This window comes from Euleptes europaea, chromosome 2 (genome assembly GCF_029931775.1).
Source record: "Euleptes europaea isolate rEulEur1 chromosome 2, rEulEur1.hap1, whole genome shotgun sequence".
Classification (NCBI taxonomy): domain Eukaryota; kingdom Metazoa; phylum Chordata; class Lepidosauria; order Squamata; family Sphaerodactylidae; genus Euleptes; species Euleptes europaea.
This window is the reverse complement of record NC_079313.1, coordinates 3,670,379-3,683,270: the sequence shown is the minus strand read 5'-3', so window position 1 is coordinate 3,683,270 and position 12,892 is coordinate 3,670,379. Positions and strand designations below refer to the sequence as shown.

Sequence of the window (12,892 nt, the reverse complement as noted above, 5' to 3'; positions counted from 1 at the left end):
TTTTGCTTCTAAGCTGCTCGAGAAAATACGGACCATTTGTTAAAATACTGTGTAATCCGTTTTAGCCTAAGTTGGGACACATAAGGACGATGCAAACGGATATGTCCCAAGGAGTCCACTGACTGAAGAAGACAGGGACACAGCCGGTCTAAAAAATGGATCCTTAGCAGGTGGCCCAGCAAAACCATTGAAAAAGGGCAATTAAATCTTGAGTCCGTAAAGGTCCTACTTAACTTTGGACTAACCAGATAATCTAGATAGGAAGGACATTGCAGTGAAACCGGACGACGCTTATATTTGATTTAAATGTATTTTTGCACTTAATTTTAACTGCTTTCTTGTCGAATCTAATTTTATTGTGTCTAATTGATTGTAATGGCCTTTGGCTATACAATAAATCTGTACCTACCCAGATAGGAAGGAAGATTACCCTTAGATAACAGGCCCAGGGGCATGTGGACAACAGAGGGGAGGTAGTTCATAAATTCTCCCCAAGTGCAATAAAGGAAGGTGGCTTGGCACAGCCGCTGGCCAGACACACACACCCTGAAGGTGGGCAGGAATTGGGGAGGGGGGAGTGCTTACGCTGGAATGTTCATAAAACTAATGGCCAGGTGGCAGCTGTGGGTGGGTGGGGGAATGTGCACAATGCAGAAAATTCACAACCACCTCCCCCCTCACACCCCCAGTGACCCCTACTCCATGCCCAGAAGATGGCCAAGGTGCCCTCCCTCTCTCATGGCCTGCCTAAGGTCACAAGTGTTTTATCTAATAACTCGTAGCTACTCCAAATTTATACAAAATAGTAGTAACAATAAGGTTCAAATAATTTCAAAACATATATTACAGAATCCAAATAATGAGCAAACGCAAAAAGCAAAAGTGTTGATAATGTAATATAAAACCACAACAGTAACAGGTTTGTTGGCAAGTATCCCATTTCGATATTCTTCTTCAGACTGTAACCTTGAAATTCAACGACAAACAGAAGTACAACTAGTACAACTATCGCACAGTAATTACGTGTAACTTATTTCCAACAGGTTACATGGGATTTCCTGTAGCGATCATCAGAAATGATTATCCTTTACAACACACAAGTCTATAATAAGTAAAATACAATACATAACAATTGGTAAACACAGGTGCATAAATGGTTTTCTGCTGACAAGGGTGTGGGAAGGATGGACCCCACGCAGCTTTTCGCAGGCGCCCTTTTGGGAACTGACCCTCTCCCTCCTCTGTCCCCCGCAGGAGAGTGCAAGCCGAAGAACCGCACCCCGAAAGTCAAAGGGGAGAGGAAGAAGAAGCAGCAGCGGCACCCCCTGCTGTCCCAGCCCCCCCAGCTCCCCCTCCAGCACCTCCTGCCTCCGCTGTTGCTGCCGCAGCCTTCTCCCCCCAGGCAAGAAGCTGAGCGGCAGCTGCAGGCCACCCCGGAGGGCCACCGGCTGCAGGCCAAGCCCCCGCGGTCTGCCTCTGCAGCGGCAAGCACCCCGCCCATGCCGGCCCTGGAATCCCTGGCCTCTGAGAGCCCCGGAGAGGGGGCGGGGGGCTCCACGGCCCACCCCAGCCTACACAAGCTTTACCTGGTCCAGCGTCCCAGGAAGTCCTCGCAGAAGAAGAGGGTGTCCTGCCAGGAGCTGTTTGAGAAGTTCCTCACGCAGGAGAAGGGCGTGGATCTCGGCATCAAAGGCGAGGAGACCGGAGAAGGAGACAGCACCGAGGGGTCCACTGAGCCCAGTAAATTACAGGTAGGGGTCGACGTGGGTGGGGGCTGCACCGCAGTGGCTTCTAGGGCCGTGTGAGTAAAACAGCCGAGTCGTGATCCAGGGAGACAGGATGGTCCTACTCCTGTGAAAGCCCCCCGTTGCTTCAAACACAGCAGAGAGCCAGCGTGGTGTAGTGGTTACGAGCGGTGGTTTGGAGTGGCGGACTCTAATCTGGAGTACTAGGTTCGATTCCTGACCCCTCCACATGAGTGCCGGACTCTAATCTGGAGAACCAGGTTCGATTCCCCACATGAGTGGCAGACTCTAATCTGGAGAACCAAATTGGTTTCCCCACTCCTCCACAGGAAGCCAGCTGGGTGACCTCGGGCTAGTCACACTCTCTCAGCCCCACCTACCTCCCAGGATGTCTGTTGTAGGGAGGGGAAGGGAAGGTGATTGTAAGCTGGTTGGATTTTCCCTTAAGTGGTAGAGAAAGTTGGCATATAAAAACCAACTCCTCTTCTTCGAAGCGGGAAGGCGGCTTCAGCCACTGGTCAGCCTGCCAGACAGGCAAAAGCGCAGCATGGGATAGAATGAGGAAAGGTGGACGGGCGCGGCTGCATTTCAGCCCCGATGCCACGAGGTTGGGTAGCCATAACCGAGAGCCCTAACCCTCGTGGCAGAGTTCCTTTGACCACCCCGGCTGTCCTGCAAGATGAGGCCGGGTAGTCTTGCGGATTCGGTAGCTCTAAGAGTCACAAGGCAAGGTGTCCAGCTCCACAGAGTCAAGGGCCCAGCCTGGCATGGGGGAGCACACCTTCCCAGCCCTTCCGTGGCCGTTAGACCTTGGCCTGTGATCCAAACCCGGCCCCGGAATCTTATTTAATTTGGACGTCACCTGATCTGTTCTGGTTGGGCATAGCTCCGTTTCTGGGTAAAGGCAAATGAGTTTACTTGCTTTCCTCATTAACGGTTAGGCTGACCTGTTTTTAATAAAGACACTGGAATTAGAGGCAGCTGGTTGGTGGGGGAAATATTTATCTCCTGAGCATCTCTTAACAATTCACGTCGGCCCTTTTCTGTGGATGGTGTCAGAAAAATCCCTGGGTTTTTCTCTACTGAGGGAAGGGCATCTTCAAATCTGGGCGGTTCTCGCTGCTTTCCCGGGGTGGCAGGAAGGACTTTCCGTTTCCTGTTCCAAAAGCGGGAATCCATCCCCTCAGTTTCTCTTCCTGCCTTCGCCGAGAGTGCAAGCTGCTGGCAACTCTGCACAGCTGTTTTACCTCACATCAAAATTTTTGTTCTTCTGTCACTGCAGTCTTGTTTCTTTTCTATCGTACTCTAGCCTTAGTATCTCCCTATCCTAAACTAACCCAAGTTCTTCTTAAATACCACTCTTTCTCCCTCACCTTTAAAAAAAATTTTTTTTGTGAGAGAGACAAAATGGCCGACGGAACTCAGTCAGAAGATGATTTTTTCTCAAAGGGAGAACATGACGACGGCCAGCTTACTTTGTCCAAAATCGAGGACCCGGGTCCATCTAGCAGCCACGGTCTTGCAGATAGGGCGGAGAACGAAGAGCTGGGCGCAACTAAAAGAAAGTGGTCGGAAACGCCGCAGCGAAGAGGCAAATGGCACCACTGCCCAAAAAGGACGGGGAAACGCTCCGACAAGCCAGAAACGGTTGTGAGGGAGACGACAGAGGACCCACAAAGATCGGCAGTCGGGAAAGTACCAGCTTCCCCTGTTCTGGAGTCAGAGGGGTTGAGAATCGTCAACCAGAAAGAGATGTATGATGTGGTGGCCAGAACGATCAGGGATCACCTGCAGTCTCTTCAAGCCCCAGTTACCGCAGCTTATGTGGATTCCCAGGGGGCCCTGTTGAATACCTCTCAGCAGGGAGTATCGGATCAAGCTTCCCACAGGGGGGAGTGGGAGTCAGTTCAAGGAGAATCTCAGGTTCCCTGGCCAACTAAGGCATCAAGAAAGGCTGGGGGACAGGCCAATTTAAATTCCATTCAAAAAGGTTCCTTCACAGGGATCCGATGTAGAAGATAGAGAGGAAGGGGAGTACTCTTCCGATGAAGAGACACCACCCATAGATACCCAGAAAACCAGACTTTTTCCAGCGATGATTACCAGTCCTTGCTGACAAAAGGCTTAATGGCTCTAGATCTCAGTCAACAGCAGGACAAAGCAGAGGATCTAAAAGGGGAAGAGGGCCCTGCGGGGCATAAAGATTACTTCCCTACTGTATTAGATCACAGCATGACAGTTCCCCTACCTGCTTATTTTAGGAAGCTGATGGCTGCTGAGTGGGAAAAGCTAGCAGCAAATAGACAATTTCATGCAAATGTCAAGAAGTATTATTCCTTAAACCCCCAGGCCATGGAGCTTCTTAAGGTTGCTTTGGTAGATGGGCCAATAGCAGCACTGCAGTCGGCGGAGCTAGTATCTGATGATGGTATGGGTACCATAAAGGACCCATGGGACAGGAAAGCTGACTTCACTTATAAGAAAACCCATGAAGCTGCAGCCTTAGCTGTACAGGCTTCAGCTACTGCTTCCATCTTTGCCAGTGCCTCCTTGGTCTAGTTAAAGAGGCTTATTCAACTGGTACCCAATGACAATAGGAAGGTGGCGGAAGGATTTAGTAGAGTGTTAAAGGCCTCAAATTTCGTAGCACTCTCCACCCTAGATACAGTGACCTTTGTGGCTGGGGCCATAGCATCGTCTACCGCCACCAGGCAGGCACTTTGGCTTCAAGCCTGGCCAGCAGGTTACCAGTCTAAGGGCGCAGTCATGGATGGTACAAACGGACCGCCTGGGTCTTGAGAGGAAACGGTTCTTAAATATGGGATACGTTGCGAAGACAGGTAGCAGCGATCGCTACTGTAATCAGTCAGCATGATGGGTTCGACCTGACAGAACATCCACACATCAGGGCCTTCCTGAAGGGCGCAACTCAAATTTCACCTACAACAGTACACAGGTTTCCGACGTGGCACCTACACGCAGTCTTATCGGCCCTGACGAAGGCACCCTTCGAGCTTCTCAAAGAGGCTTCTCTGGGCTTGGTCAGAATGAAGACCCTGTTCCTGGTGGCCGTTACGTCTGCTCGCAGGGTATCGGAACTGAAGGCACTTTCCATTAACAAGGGTTTGTGCATGTTCCATAAGGATAAGGTTGTGCTGTGCCCCGATTCAGCATTTAACCCGAAGGTGAATACCCTTTTTCACAAAAGTCAAGAACTTCAAATGCCATCATTCTGCCCCAATCCTACCTGTAAGAAAGAAAAGGGCTGGAACAGCTTAGATGTGAGAAGGGCCTTAAAATATATATTGCACGCACAGAGCCGATTGGAAAGACTGAGGCCTCCATAGCTCCCTCAAACAAGGGAAATAAGCTTTCCAAGTCTGCTATAAGTCAAATCATCAAACAGTGCATCATTCAAGCCTACACGATCAGCCGCATTCCAGTGCTCACTCCGTATGTAGCTCGGCGACTTCGGCAGCATTTGAGAGACAAGCATCTGTCGAAGACATCTGCAAAGTGGTGACGTGGACATCTATCTCAACCTTTGTCCGTCATTATAGAACAAATGCCTTCTCATCAGCCGATGCAGCGTTAGGAAGGAGGGTATTGCATCAAGTGGCGTCAAGAGTCATAATTCCCACCCAGTACATGCGGACAGCTCTTGGAGGTCCCAGATTTGAAGATACCCTTCCCTCAGTGGAGAATGAACCTTGTTTACTCACTGTGAAGGTTCCTTCTCTCTGAGGTCAGAAGGGCATCTTCCCCACCCAGAAGATGGGATGGAAGAAATAAAGAATGCAAGCACCTGTCTTCCACCGCAAAAAAAAAAAAAAGAAGAAGAAGAAGAAAGGAAAAGAAGGAAAGAAAGAAAGAAAATACACACACATATATTTTCTAGAGTCTCTCATTTACCAATACCTTTGATGATGTCTTCTGTCACTGATATTCAGTTCACAGTCATTTAACCTTGTTGGTGTCTAGTTCTTTAAATGTTAACAGTTTGTTCTTGCCGTTACTCTGTTTTTTGTCTTGGTCTGTTTCCTGTTTACGATATTAGCTCGGTAAGAGTAGAAACTGAGGGGATGGTCTCCCGCCTTTGGAACAGGAAATGGAAAGTCCTTCCTGCCTCCCTTGGCCAGCGGTGAGAACCACCCAGATTTGAAAACGCCCTTCTTACCTCCGAGAGAAGGAACCTTCACAGTGAGTAAACTAGGTACATTCTGACACCATCCGCAGAAAAGAATTGTTAGAGATGCCCAGAAACCGGAGAGGGTTGTTCGACACGGGCTTCAGCAAGGTCAGGAGTTAAATATTTTTCCAGGAAAGGGCCTGCATCCCTGGATTTTCCTGACTCGTCCTGAAACTTGGCTATAGCCTCCTGCAAGAAGCCACGTGAGGAAGCTCCTTCTCAGGAGACACTGTTGTGGGCTGCTAGCGTGAGATATCCCATCATGCTTCGGAGGACGAGCTTGCTTTCCTCCTGAATGTGTGTTGCCTCTTTGGCCCGCCTCTCTTTCTCTCTGCTCCTCTGTACCTGTCTTCCTTGTCCGCTTGTCCACTTAGAACTGAGAAACAGGGACAGTCTTTTATCGGGCTGTGGCGATTGGCTGGCCGGGGACCAGGGTGGGAAAATGTGGGCTGCGGCCGTGCTCCTGGCCTTGCCTGGACAAGGATTCTGAGGAGAAGAGCGAACCCATTTCCCCAGCCGAGCCCTTCTGTTTGTGAAGTGGATCAGTGTGGTGGGTGCGAATGCCGAATTATAACAGCTGCCTTGGTGATACTGGATCTGTTGTTGCACCTGGCACAGGTGGTGTCGGATCAGACATACATTCTGACATGGATCAGGGCCAGCGCATCTCCAGGTCTAGGCTGCAAGTCCCCCACCCCACCCCGTTTGTTCTGTTCCCAGCTTATGTGATGAGGCTTCTGTTTTGTGGGGCCCTGGCGAAGATTAGCCTATTGGGAAGGAGTTTTCAAGTCCTACTGCTGCATCTCTGGCTTTTTTGGAAAACTTTCAGTAGTGCTTTACCATCTTCTCTTACGTTCGCTTCTCAGACCGCCTCCAAGGGAGAGTCAGCTGCTCTTCTGATGGGGCACTGAGGCACCAGTCCGTGGTGGAGGGTAGATAGAATCATAGAGTTGGAAGGGACTTTTGGCAGATAATGAGAGGGAGGGCATCTTGGCCATCTTCGGGGCATGGAGTAGGGATCACCGGGTGTGTGTGGGAGGGGGGAGGTAGTTGTGAGTTTCCTGCATTGTGCAGGGGGTTGGACTAGATGACCCTGGTGGTACCTTCCAACCTTTGATTCTATGTGGACTGTTTACGCACTGTAGTAAGGTGGTAAGAGAGGAAATCTGGTTAGCTTGCATGATGCTTTCTCCTTGAAGTACTGCAGTTTTCTCATATTATGCTTTTAGAATTAAGGTGGGAGTCATACTATTCAAATGTTAACAATTGTGTATTTTTGCAGTGGGCGCTGCTGTCCTTGGTGTTCAGTCCCTGTCGTAGTTCCTACCCTTGGCTTGAAAAGCAAGTTGGAGAGGCCACGACAATTCTGTTTACCTCCTGATAACACAGCCCTGTGCCATTTGGATTTTGTCGTCCTCTTGTTTTAGGAAGTTCCTTTTAATTGGGCGGTCACCCAGCAGAGGTTGGATACAGGCCCTCACGAAAACATTCCCAGAACCCAAGCAATGGCTGCAGTTTCTGTAATGGTGCGGCATGGATGCAATGGTTGGGAAGACAGTCTGGAAAACGGTAGACCAGGGGTGTCGAACATAAGGCCTGCTGGGCAGATCGGGCCCCTTGAGAGCTCTTATCCGGCCCGTGAGCCAACCGAGGCAGCCACTCCCCACACTCTTGATCTGGGCTGGCGAGGCATGGCCCGTCCCATCCAAGTGACATTGATGTCATATCCAGCCCTCGTAACAATTAAGGTTGACGTCCACGCAGCCCACTGTTACTGTGGTATGGGAAGAAAGTCAGCAAAAAAGTTAACTGATAGCAAGCAGGTTGAACGCTGCGGATTTTCCTGTTGTTTAAAAAGGCGAAGGTAGTCCCCCCTGTGCAAGCACCTGGTCATTCCTGACCCATGGGGTGACGTCACATCCCGACGTTTACTAGGCAGACAATGTTTAGGGGGTGGTTGTTTAAAAACAAAAACCCACCTTCACTGCCATCACAAACTTACCTTGAGACTGAATGCTGTGTATCATGAGCAGTAGTGACCTGTGGCTCACGAAAGCTCCTACCCTGCCAGAAATTCTGTGAGTCTTGAAGGTGCTCCTGGACTCTTGCTCTTTTTTACTGCTGTGTATCATGTTAGGGTTAGGCATTGCTGGGGAGGGCGGGATATACATTTAATAAAAAATAAATCAGTTGAGATGCTCTAGAGGCCCGAGCAGCTCCTGGGGCAGACTCTTTCTGTCTGTGTGCTTCTCGTCTGTCTCTGTCTTTGTCCTGCTCTGCTGGCTCAGGACCCGGCCGTCACTCTGCAGCCTTACGAGCGAGTAGACCAGCCCTCCTGCAGCTGCTGTCGTCTCCCCCTCCGTGTTCTTCCTCTCCAGGCAGAGAGGGGGCGTTTCCTCCTTGTTGTCTTCTTTTGCGACTCAGCTTTTCTCTCGGCCAAAGAGAGGCTGTGCTCCACAGCCCTCCCTTAGAGACGTTCAAGCCTACCACCCACTGGACTCAAATTTCAATGAATGGCATGGATAATTAGTAGAATCACAGAATCATAGAGTTGGAAGGGACCACCAGGGTCATCTATTCGAACCTCCTGCACAATACAGGAAATTCACAACTCCCCCCCCAACCCACACACACCTCCAGTATAAAAGCATGAAGCCCTGCCCAATAACTTTTCTTGGGACTTCTTGTCTTGCCTTCTCCCAAAGGGAAAGACTAGATGTTGGGGCCTAGCACTCCAGATCTCGTCTTGTACTGTTTGGGGGGACAGGCTGGGAAAGGCGCGCTACGCTCTTGGCCTCCGGGGGGGGGGCTTCATAATAGGGACGTTCTTCCTACAGCACCTGTTTTTTTCCTGAGGTGGGAAGAGGTGGGTTGTTCTTCCTACAGCACCTGTTTTTTCCTGAGGTAGGAAGAGGTGGGTTGTTTCAAATTGAGCCAGTAGCTAGCAGGGTTGCCTGTTCTTCTAAATCAGCCTTCTTCTCCCTCTCCCAAAATGCTAGAACTCGAGGGCATCCAATGAAGCTGATGGGCAGTGGATTCGGGATGGGCAAAAGGAAATCCTTCTTTAATCAGCGAGTGATTAAAATGTGGAATTTGCTGGCAGAGGATGTAGCGATGTCCACAGGCACAGACAGCTTGAAAAAGTAGATTAGATGCAGGGGCGTAGACTTTCCGATTTCGCGGGGGGTGGGGCGGGCGGCTTGGCCAGAGGCATTGCTATGACATCATAGGGAGGGGTTGGTGACATCACAGAGAGGGGCTTCCTTTTCCACTATCTAAGGAGGCAGGACCATGGGGGATTTAGGCTCCCCAGAAATTTAGGGGGGCTTCCCAGAAATTTAGGGAGGCTTCAACAAATGATCTTCAGACAGCTGAAATACAACTTTAACTTTTAATTAAAATGCAAACTGCTTATTTAGTTATATTTTTAAAATTACAGTACAATCAAGTGTTCTCCTAATCCCCTATTATGCCTCTGAATCCCAGAGCCAGGAGGAATAATCAGAGAAAGCCTCGGCCTCTGTGCCATATTCTTGGCCCTCCGGAGGAACTGGTTGGCTGCTGGGTGAGACAGGATACTAGGTAGACCAGTAGTCTGTTCCAGCAGGGCTCTTCTGATGCGCTTATGTGGTAGTTGTTGACTGTGGGATGTCCTCCGGCCCATGGCTGAATGTTCCCCTAGTCCAGTCCTTGTGGTAATACCTCACTTTGAAATCCAGGGTCCTTTTTAACAACACCTGGGTTTTCAGAGAACACTACAGCAGGGGTGTCAAACATAAGGCCCGGGGTCCGGATCCAGCCCCTTGAGAGCTCTTATCCGACCCACAAGCCAGCCACCCCACCCCACTCCCGATCTGGACTGGCGAGGCATGGCCCAGCCCGACCAATGATATTTATGTCATATCCAGCCCTCGTAACAATTCAGTTCGACACCCCTGCACTTCAGTCATGAAAGGAACGTGGAGACAGGAGGAGCATGGATTTCATCAGACTTTCCTCGGCAGCCACGATGGCTAGAAACATGAAGGAGCAAAAAAGACGCTGAGAGCTCAGGATTCTGAGAAGGGGACGGCTGTTTGGGGGAAGGATTTGTCTGTGTAGAGCGGAGCTGCCGCAGTGGTCGTTGGAGCGAGGCTGGTGCGATGGAAGCCGGGCAGCTCTTCCCCGCCCAAAAAATTCCCGAGAGGAGGAAGACGAGATGGTGACGGAGCTGCCTGTTTTCCCGTGCCGAATGGTTCCCTCCTTGCCGCTCTCAGCCCCAGAAAAGGCGGACCGGGCACTCCGAACCTGTTGCGCTGGCCGGGCATCGGGGGTGAAGGGTGTGGGCTGTGTCCTTGCTCGTGCCGCTGTCAGTAACCCCGCCCTTACCCCTATTGCAGGCCGCCCTACGCTCGGAGGATGTCACCTTGTGGAGGATTCCCAAAAGGGAGAGGCGGGAGTTGTTCAAGCGAGTTAGCGGCCACCCGGCCCGGTACGCGGCGGCGGTGTTCTCCCGGATGGTACCCCCAGACGAGCTGCGGCGGTGGCGAGGCGCTGTCAGCTACCTCGGGGGCAGAGGCAAGCGTGCCCTGCCGCGCAACGTGGTCTCCCGCTTGCGGCACCTTTTGCGCCGGCAGTTCTGGGACATAGTGGCGGCTGACTGGAGGAGGATCCGGTCGGAGATCAACAAGATCCTGGGGACCTAGCAGGGCGGTCTCGCTGCACTCCCACCCCCCTCTTCTGCCCGCTACCGAATGGCTTTTGGCTCTTCGTAGTAAAGACGGGACGTCACCTTTCTGGCCCAGGACTTCTCCCGGCACGCTGTGCCCAAAACCCCCGAAGAGACCAGACTGCGACCTGTTGAGTGCCTGATGCCAAAGGAGGACTTTTGTGTGTGCTGCTGGACAGCACGGGAGCATAGATGCGACACAACTGACTGTCTGGGTTACAATGTGCCTGTGGCAATAAAAATGGCTTGTTTTTTTTTAATTTTCACTGTAAGGTTTTTTGGTTTCCTTCCTGTACTCGTGATCCCCTCTTTTGTGCCCTGTGATGTTCTGGGTTGTTGTTTTTCTGTTGTCACTCGGAGATCATTTGACAAAGGATCATCTGTCATTGTCTTATCAGAGCTCCCTCAGCCACAGTCTAAGCAGCCCTCGGGGGTCCTGGCAGAGGGCTAATGGCCCAGAGGACTCGCAGTGGGATTTGGCCAGGATCTCCCCTTGGCATTAACAGCCCTTTTCAAGCTGGAAATTGGTGTTCCCGTTTTGGCCTTAGCGGCCCATGAAGCTCTCTGCTTGCAGCAGATGTTGGTTGTCCTTCCAGGATTTCATTGTGTTTCCTTAGGATTTTGTAATACTGTTACAAGGGGGGGGGAACCTGGTGGTTGAGGGTGCCCACCGTGCTGTGTGGACAGTAGAAGGAGGAAGAAGGAGAGGTGGAAGCTTGGGGGGATCTCAGAGCTAACCATGCGTAGCATGTGGAGTGTTTAAAACTAGCTCATGCGTTGAATGGGCAGCACGGAAGAGCTGGGAGGAAAAGTCTACTAGTAAAAATGCCTGTTAGTAAAAATGGATACTAGTCATGATGCATTACCTATTTCTCTCCAGGATCAGAAGAGCATGCCTATTATATTAGGTGCTGTGGAACTCAAACAGGATAATACTGCTGCAGCCATCTTGTTTGTGGGCTTCCTGGAGGCACCTGGTTAGTCGCTGTGTGAACAGACTGCTGGACTTGATGGACCTTGGTCTGATCCAGCAGGGCTTTTCTGTGTTCTTACGTTCTTAGTGGTAAAAGTTTAGATTTCTCCGTTTTTAGGGATACTAATGTTAAATGATTTCGAGAACAAGACCGCAGCAGTAAATTCTAGGCTGCACTTCCTACTCCAGAGTAAAAACAACAACATTGTGATCTTGTAGGTGCAGCCTAGCTTCTGTGGCTTCTGTGTTCATCAGTGGCTTCCATCACTGTTCCATGCATTTCCTTGGTCCCACAGTCACTGGAAAACAAACAATACATCGATTTCTGAAGGGTCAACCCTTTTTTCCCTCTTTCAGTGTTGTACAAAGAATTTGGATTACACAAAGGTGGGTCCACTACAGACCTGAGAAGTGTAAAGCGCGACCTTTCCACATAACATGCGCCTGAGAGTGGTTTTAGCAGCGTTGAGCCTCCATTGCTAGGCAACCCCTCTCTCTGTCTGACAAAGCGTTTCTCACACCATTGACTCCACGGTATTAAACTGGAGTGGAAGTGTGTGAGCAGGTAGGTGTGATATTGCGTGCGTTTCATTATATCACCGTGAAGGGGTTTGGAATACACCAGAGCACTTTCAAGAGGCGGAGGAGAGACGGGCCGGCGTGGAAAAGAGGGGGGCGGCAGTAGGGCACAATCACTACCTGCTCGACGGAAAGCTTGCTTAGTAGCAGCAGGCGGGCCCTGAATCTCTCATGGGACGGCAGCCACGAGCGAGCGTCAGTTTAATCCCTCCTCCCATCTTAGGAAGCATTTCTTCACACAACGCGTAGTTAAGTTGTGGAACTCCCTGCCCCAGGATGTGGCGATGGCTGCCAACTTGGAAGGTTTTAAGAGGGGAGTGGACATGTTCATGGAGGAGAGGGACATTCATAGCTACTAGTCAAAATGGATACTAATCATGATTCATACCTATTCTCTCCATTGTCAGAGGAGCAGGCCTGTTAAATTAGGTGCTGTGGAACACAGACAGGTTAATGCTGCTGCAGTTGTCTTGTTTGTGGGCTTCCTTGAGGCACCTGGTTGGCCGCTGTGTGAACAGAGTGCTGGACTTGATGGGCCTGGGTCTGATCCAGCAGGGCTTTTCTTATGTTCTTATGATGCGTACCTATTATCTCCAGGATCAGAGGAGCATGCCCATTGTATTAGGTGCTGTGGAACACAGGCAGGATGGTGCTGCTGCAGTCGTCTTGTTTGGGGGCTTCCTGGAGGCACTTGGTTG

At 50.7% G+C, this 12,892-nt stretch overlaps 1 protein-coding gene across 1 annotated transcript in view; it reads left to right on the top strand.

Moving 5' to 3' along the window:
• Positions 1-12,892, top strand: part of KDM4B (lysine demethylase 4B) — a 200,668-nt gene that overhangs the window by 156,458 nt on the left and 31,318 nt on the right. Inside the window, exon 11 of the mRNA XM_056867633.1 lies at positions 1,255-1,751. Within this exon, the coding sequence (XP_056723611.1) occupies positions 1,255-1,751 (497 nt within the window). The remainder of the gene's footprint in view (positions 1-1,254; positions 1,752-12,892) is intronic.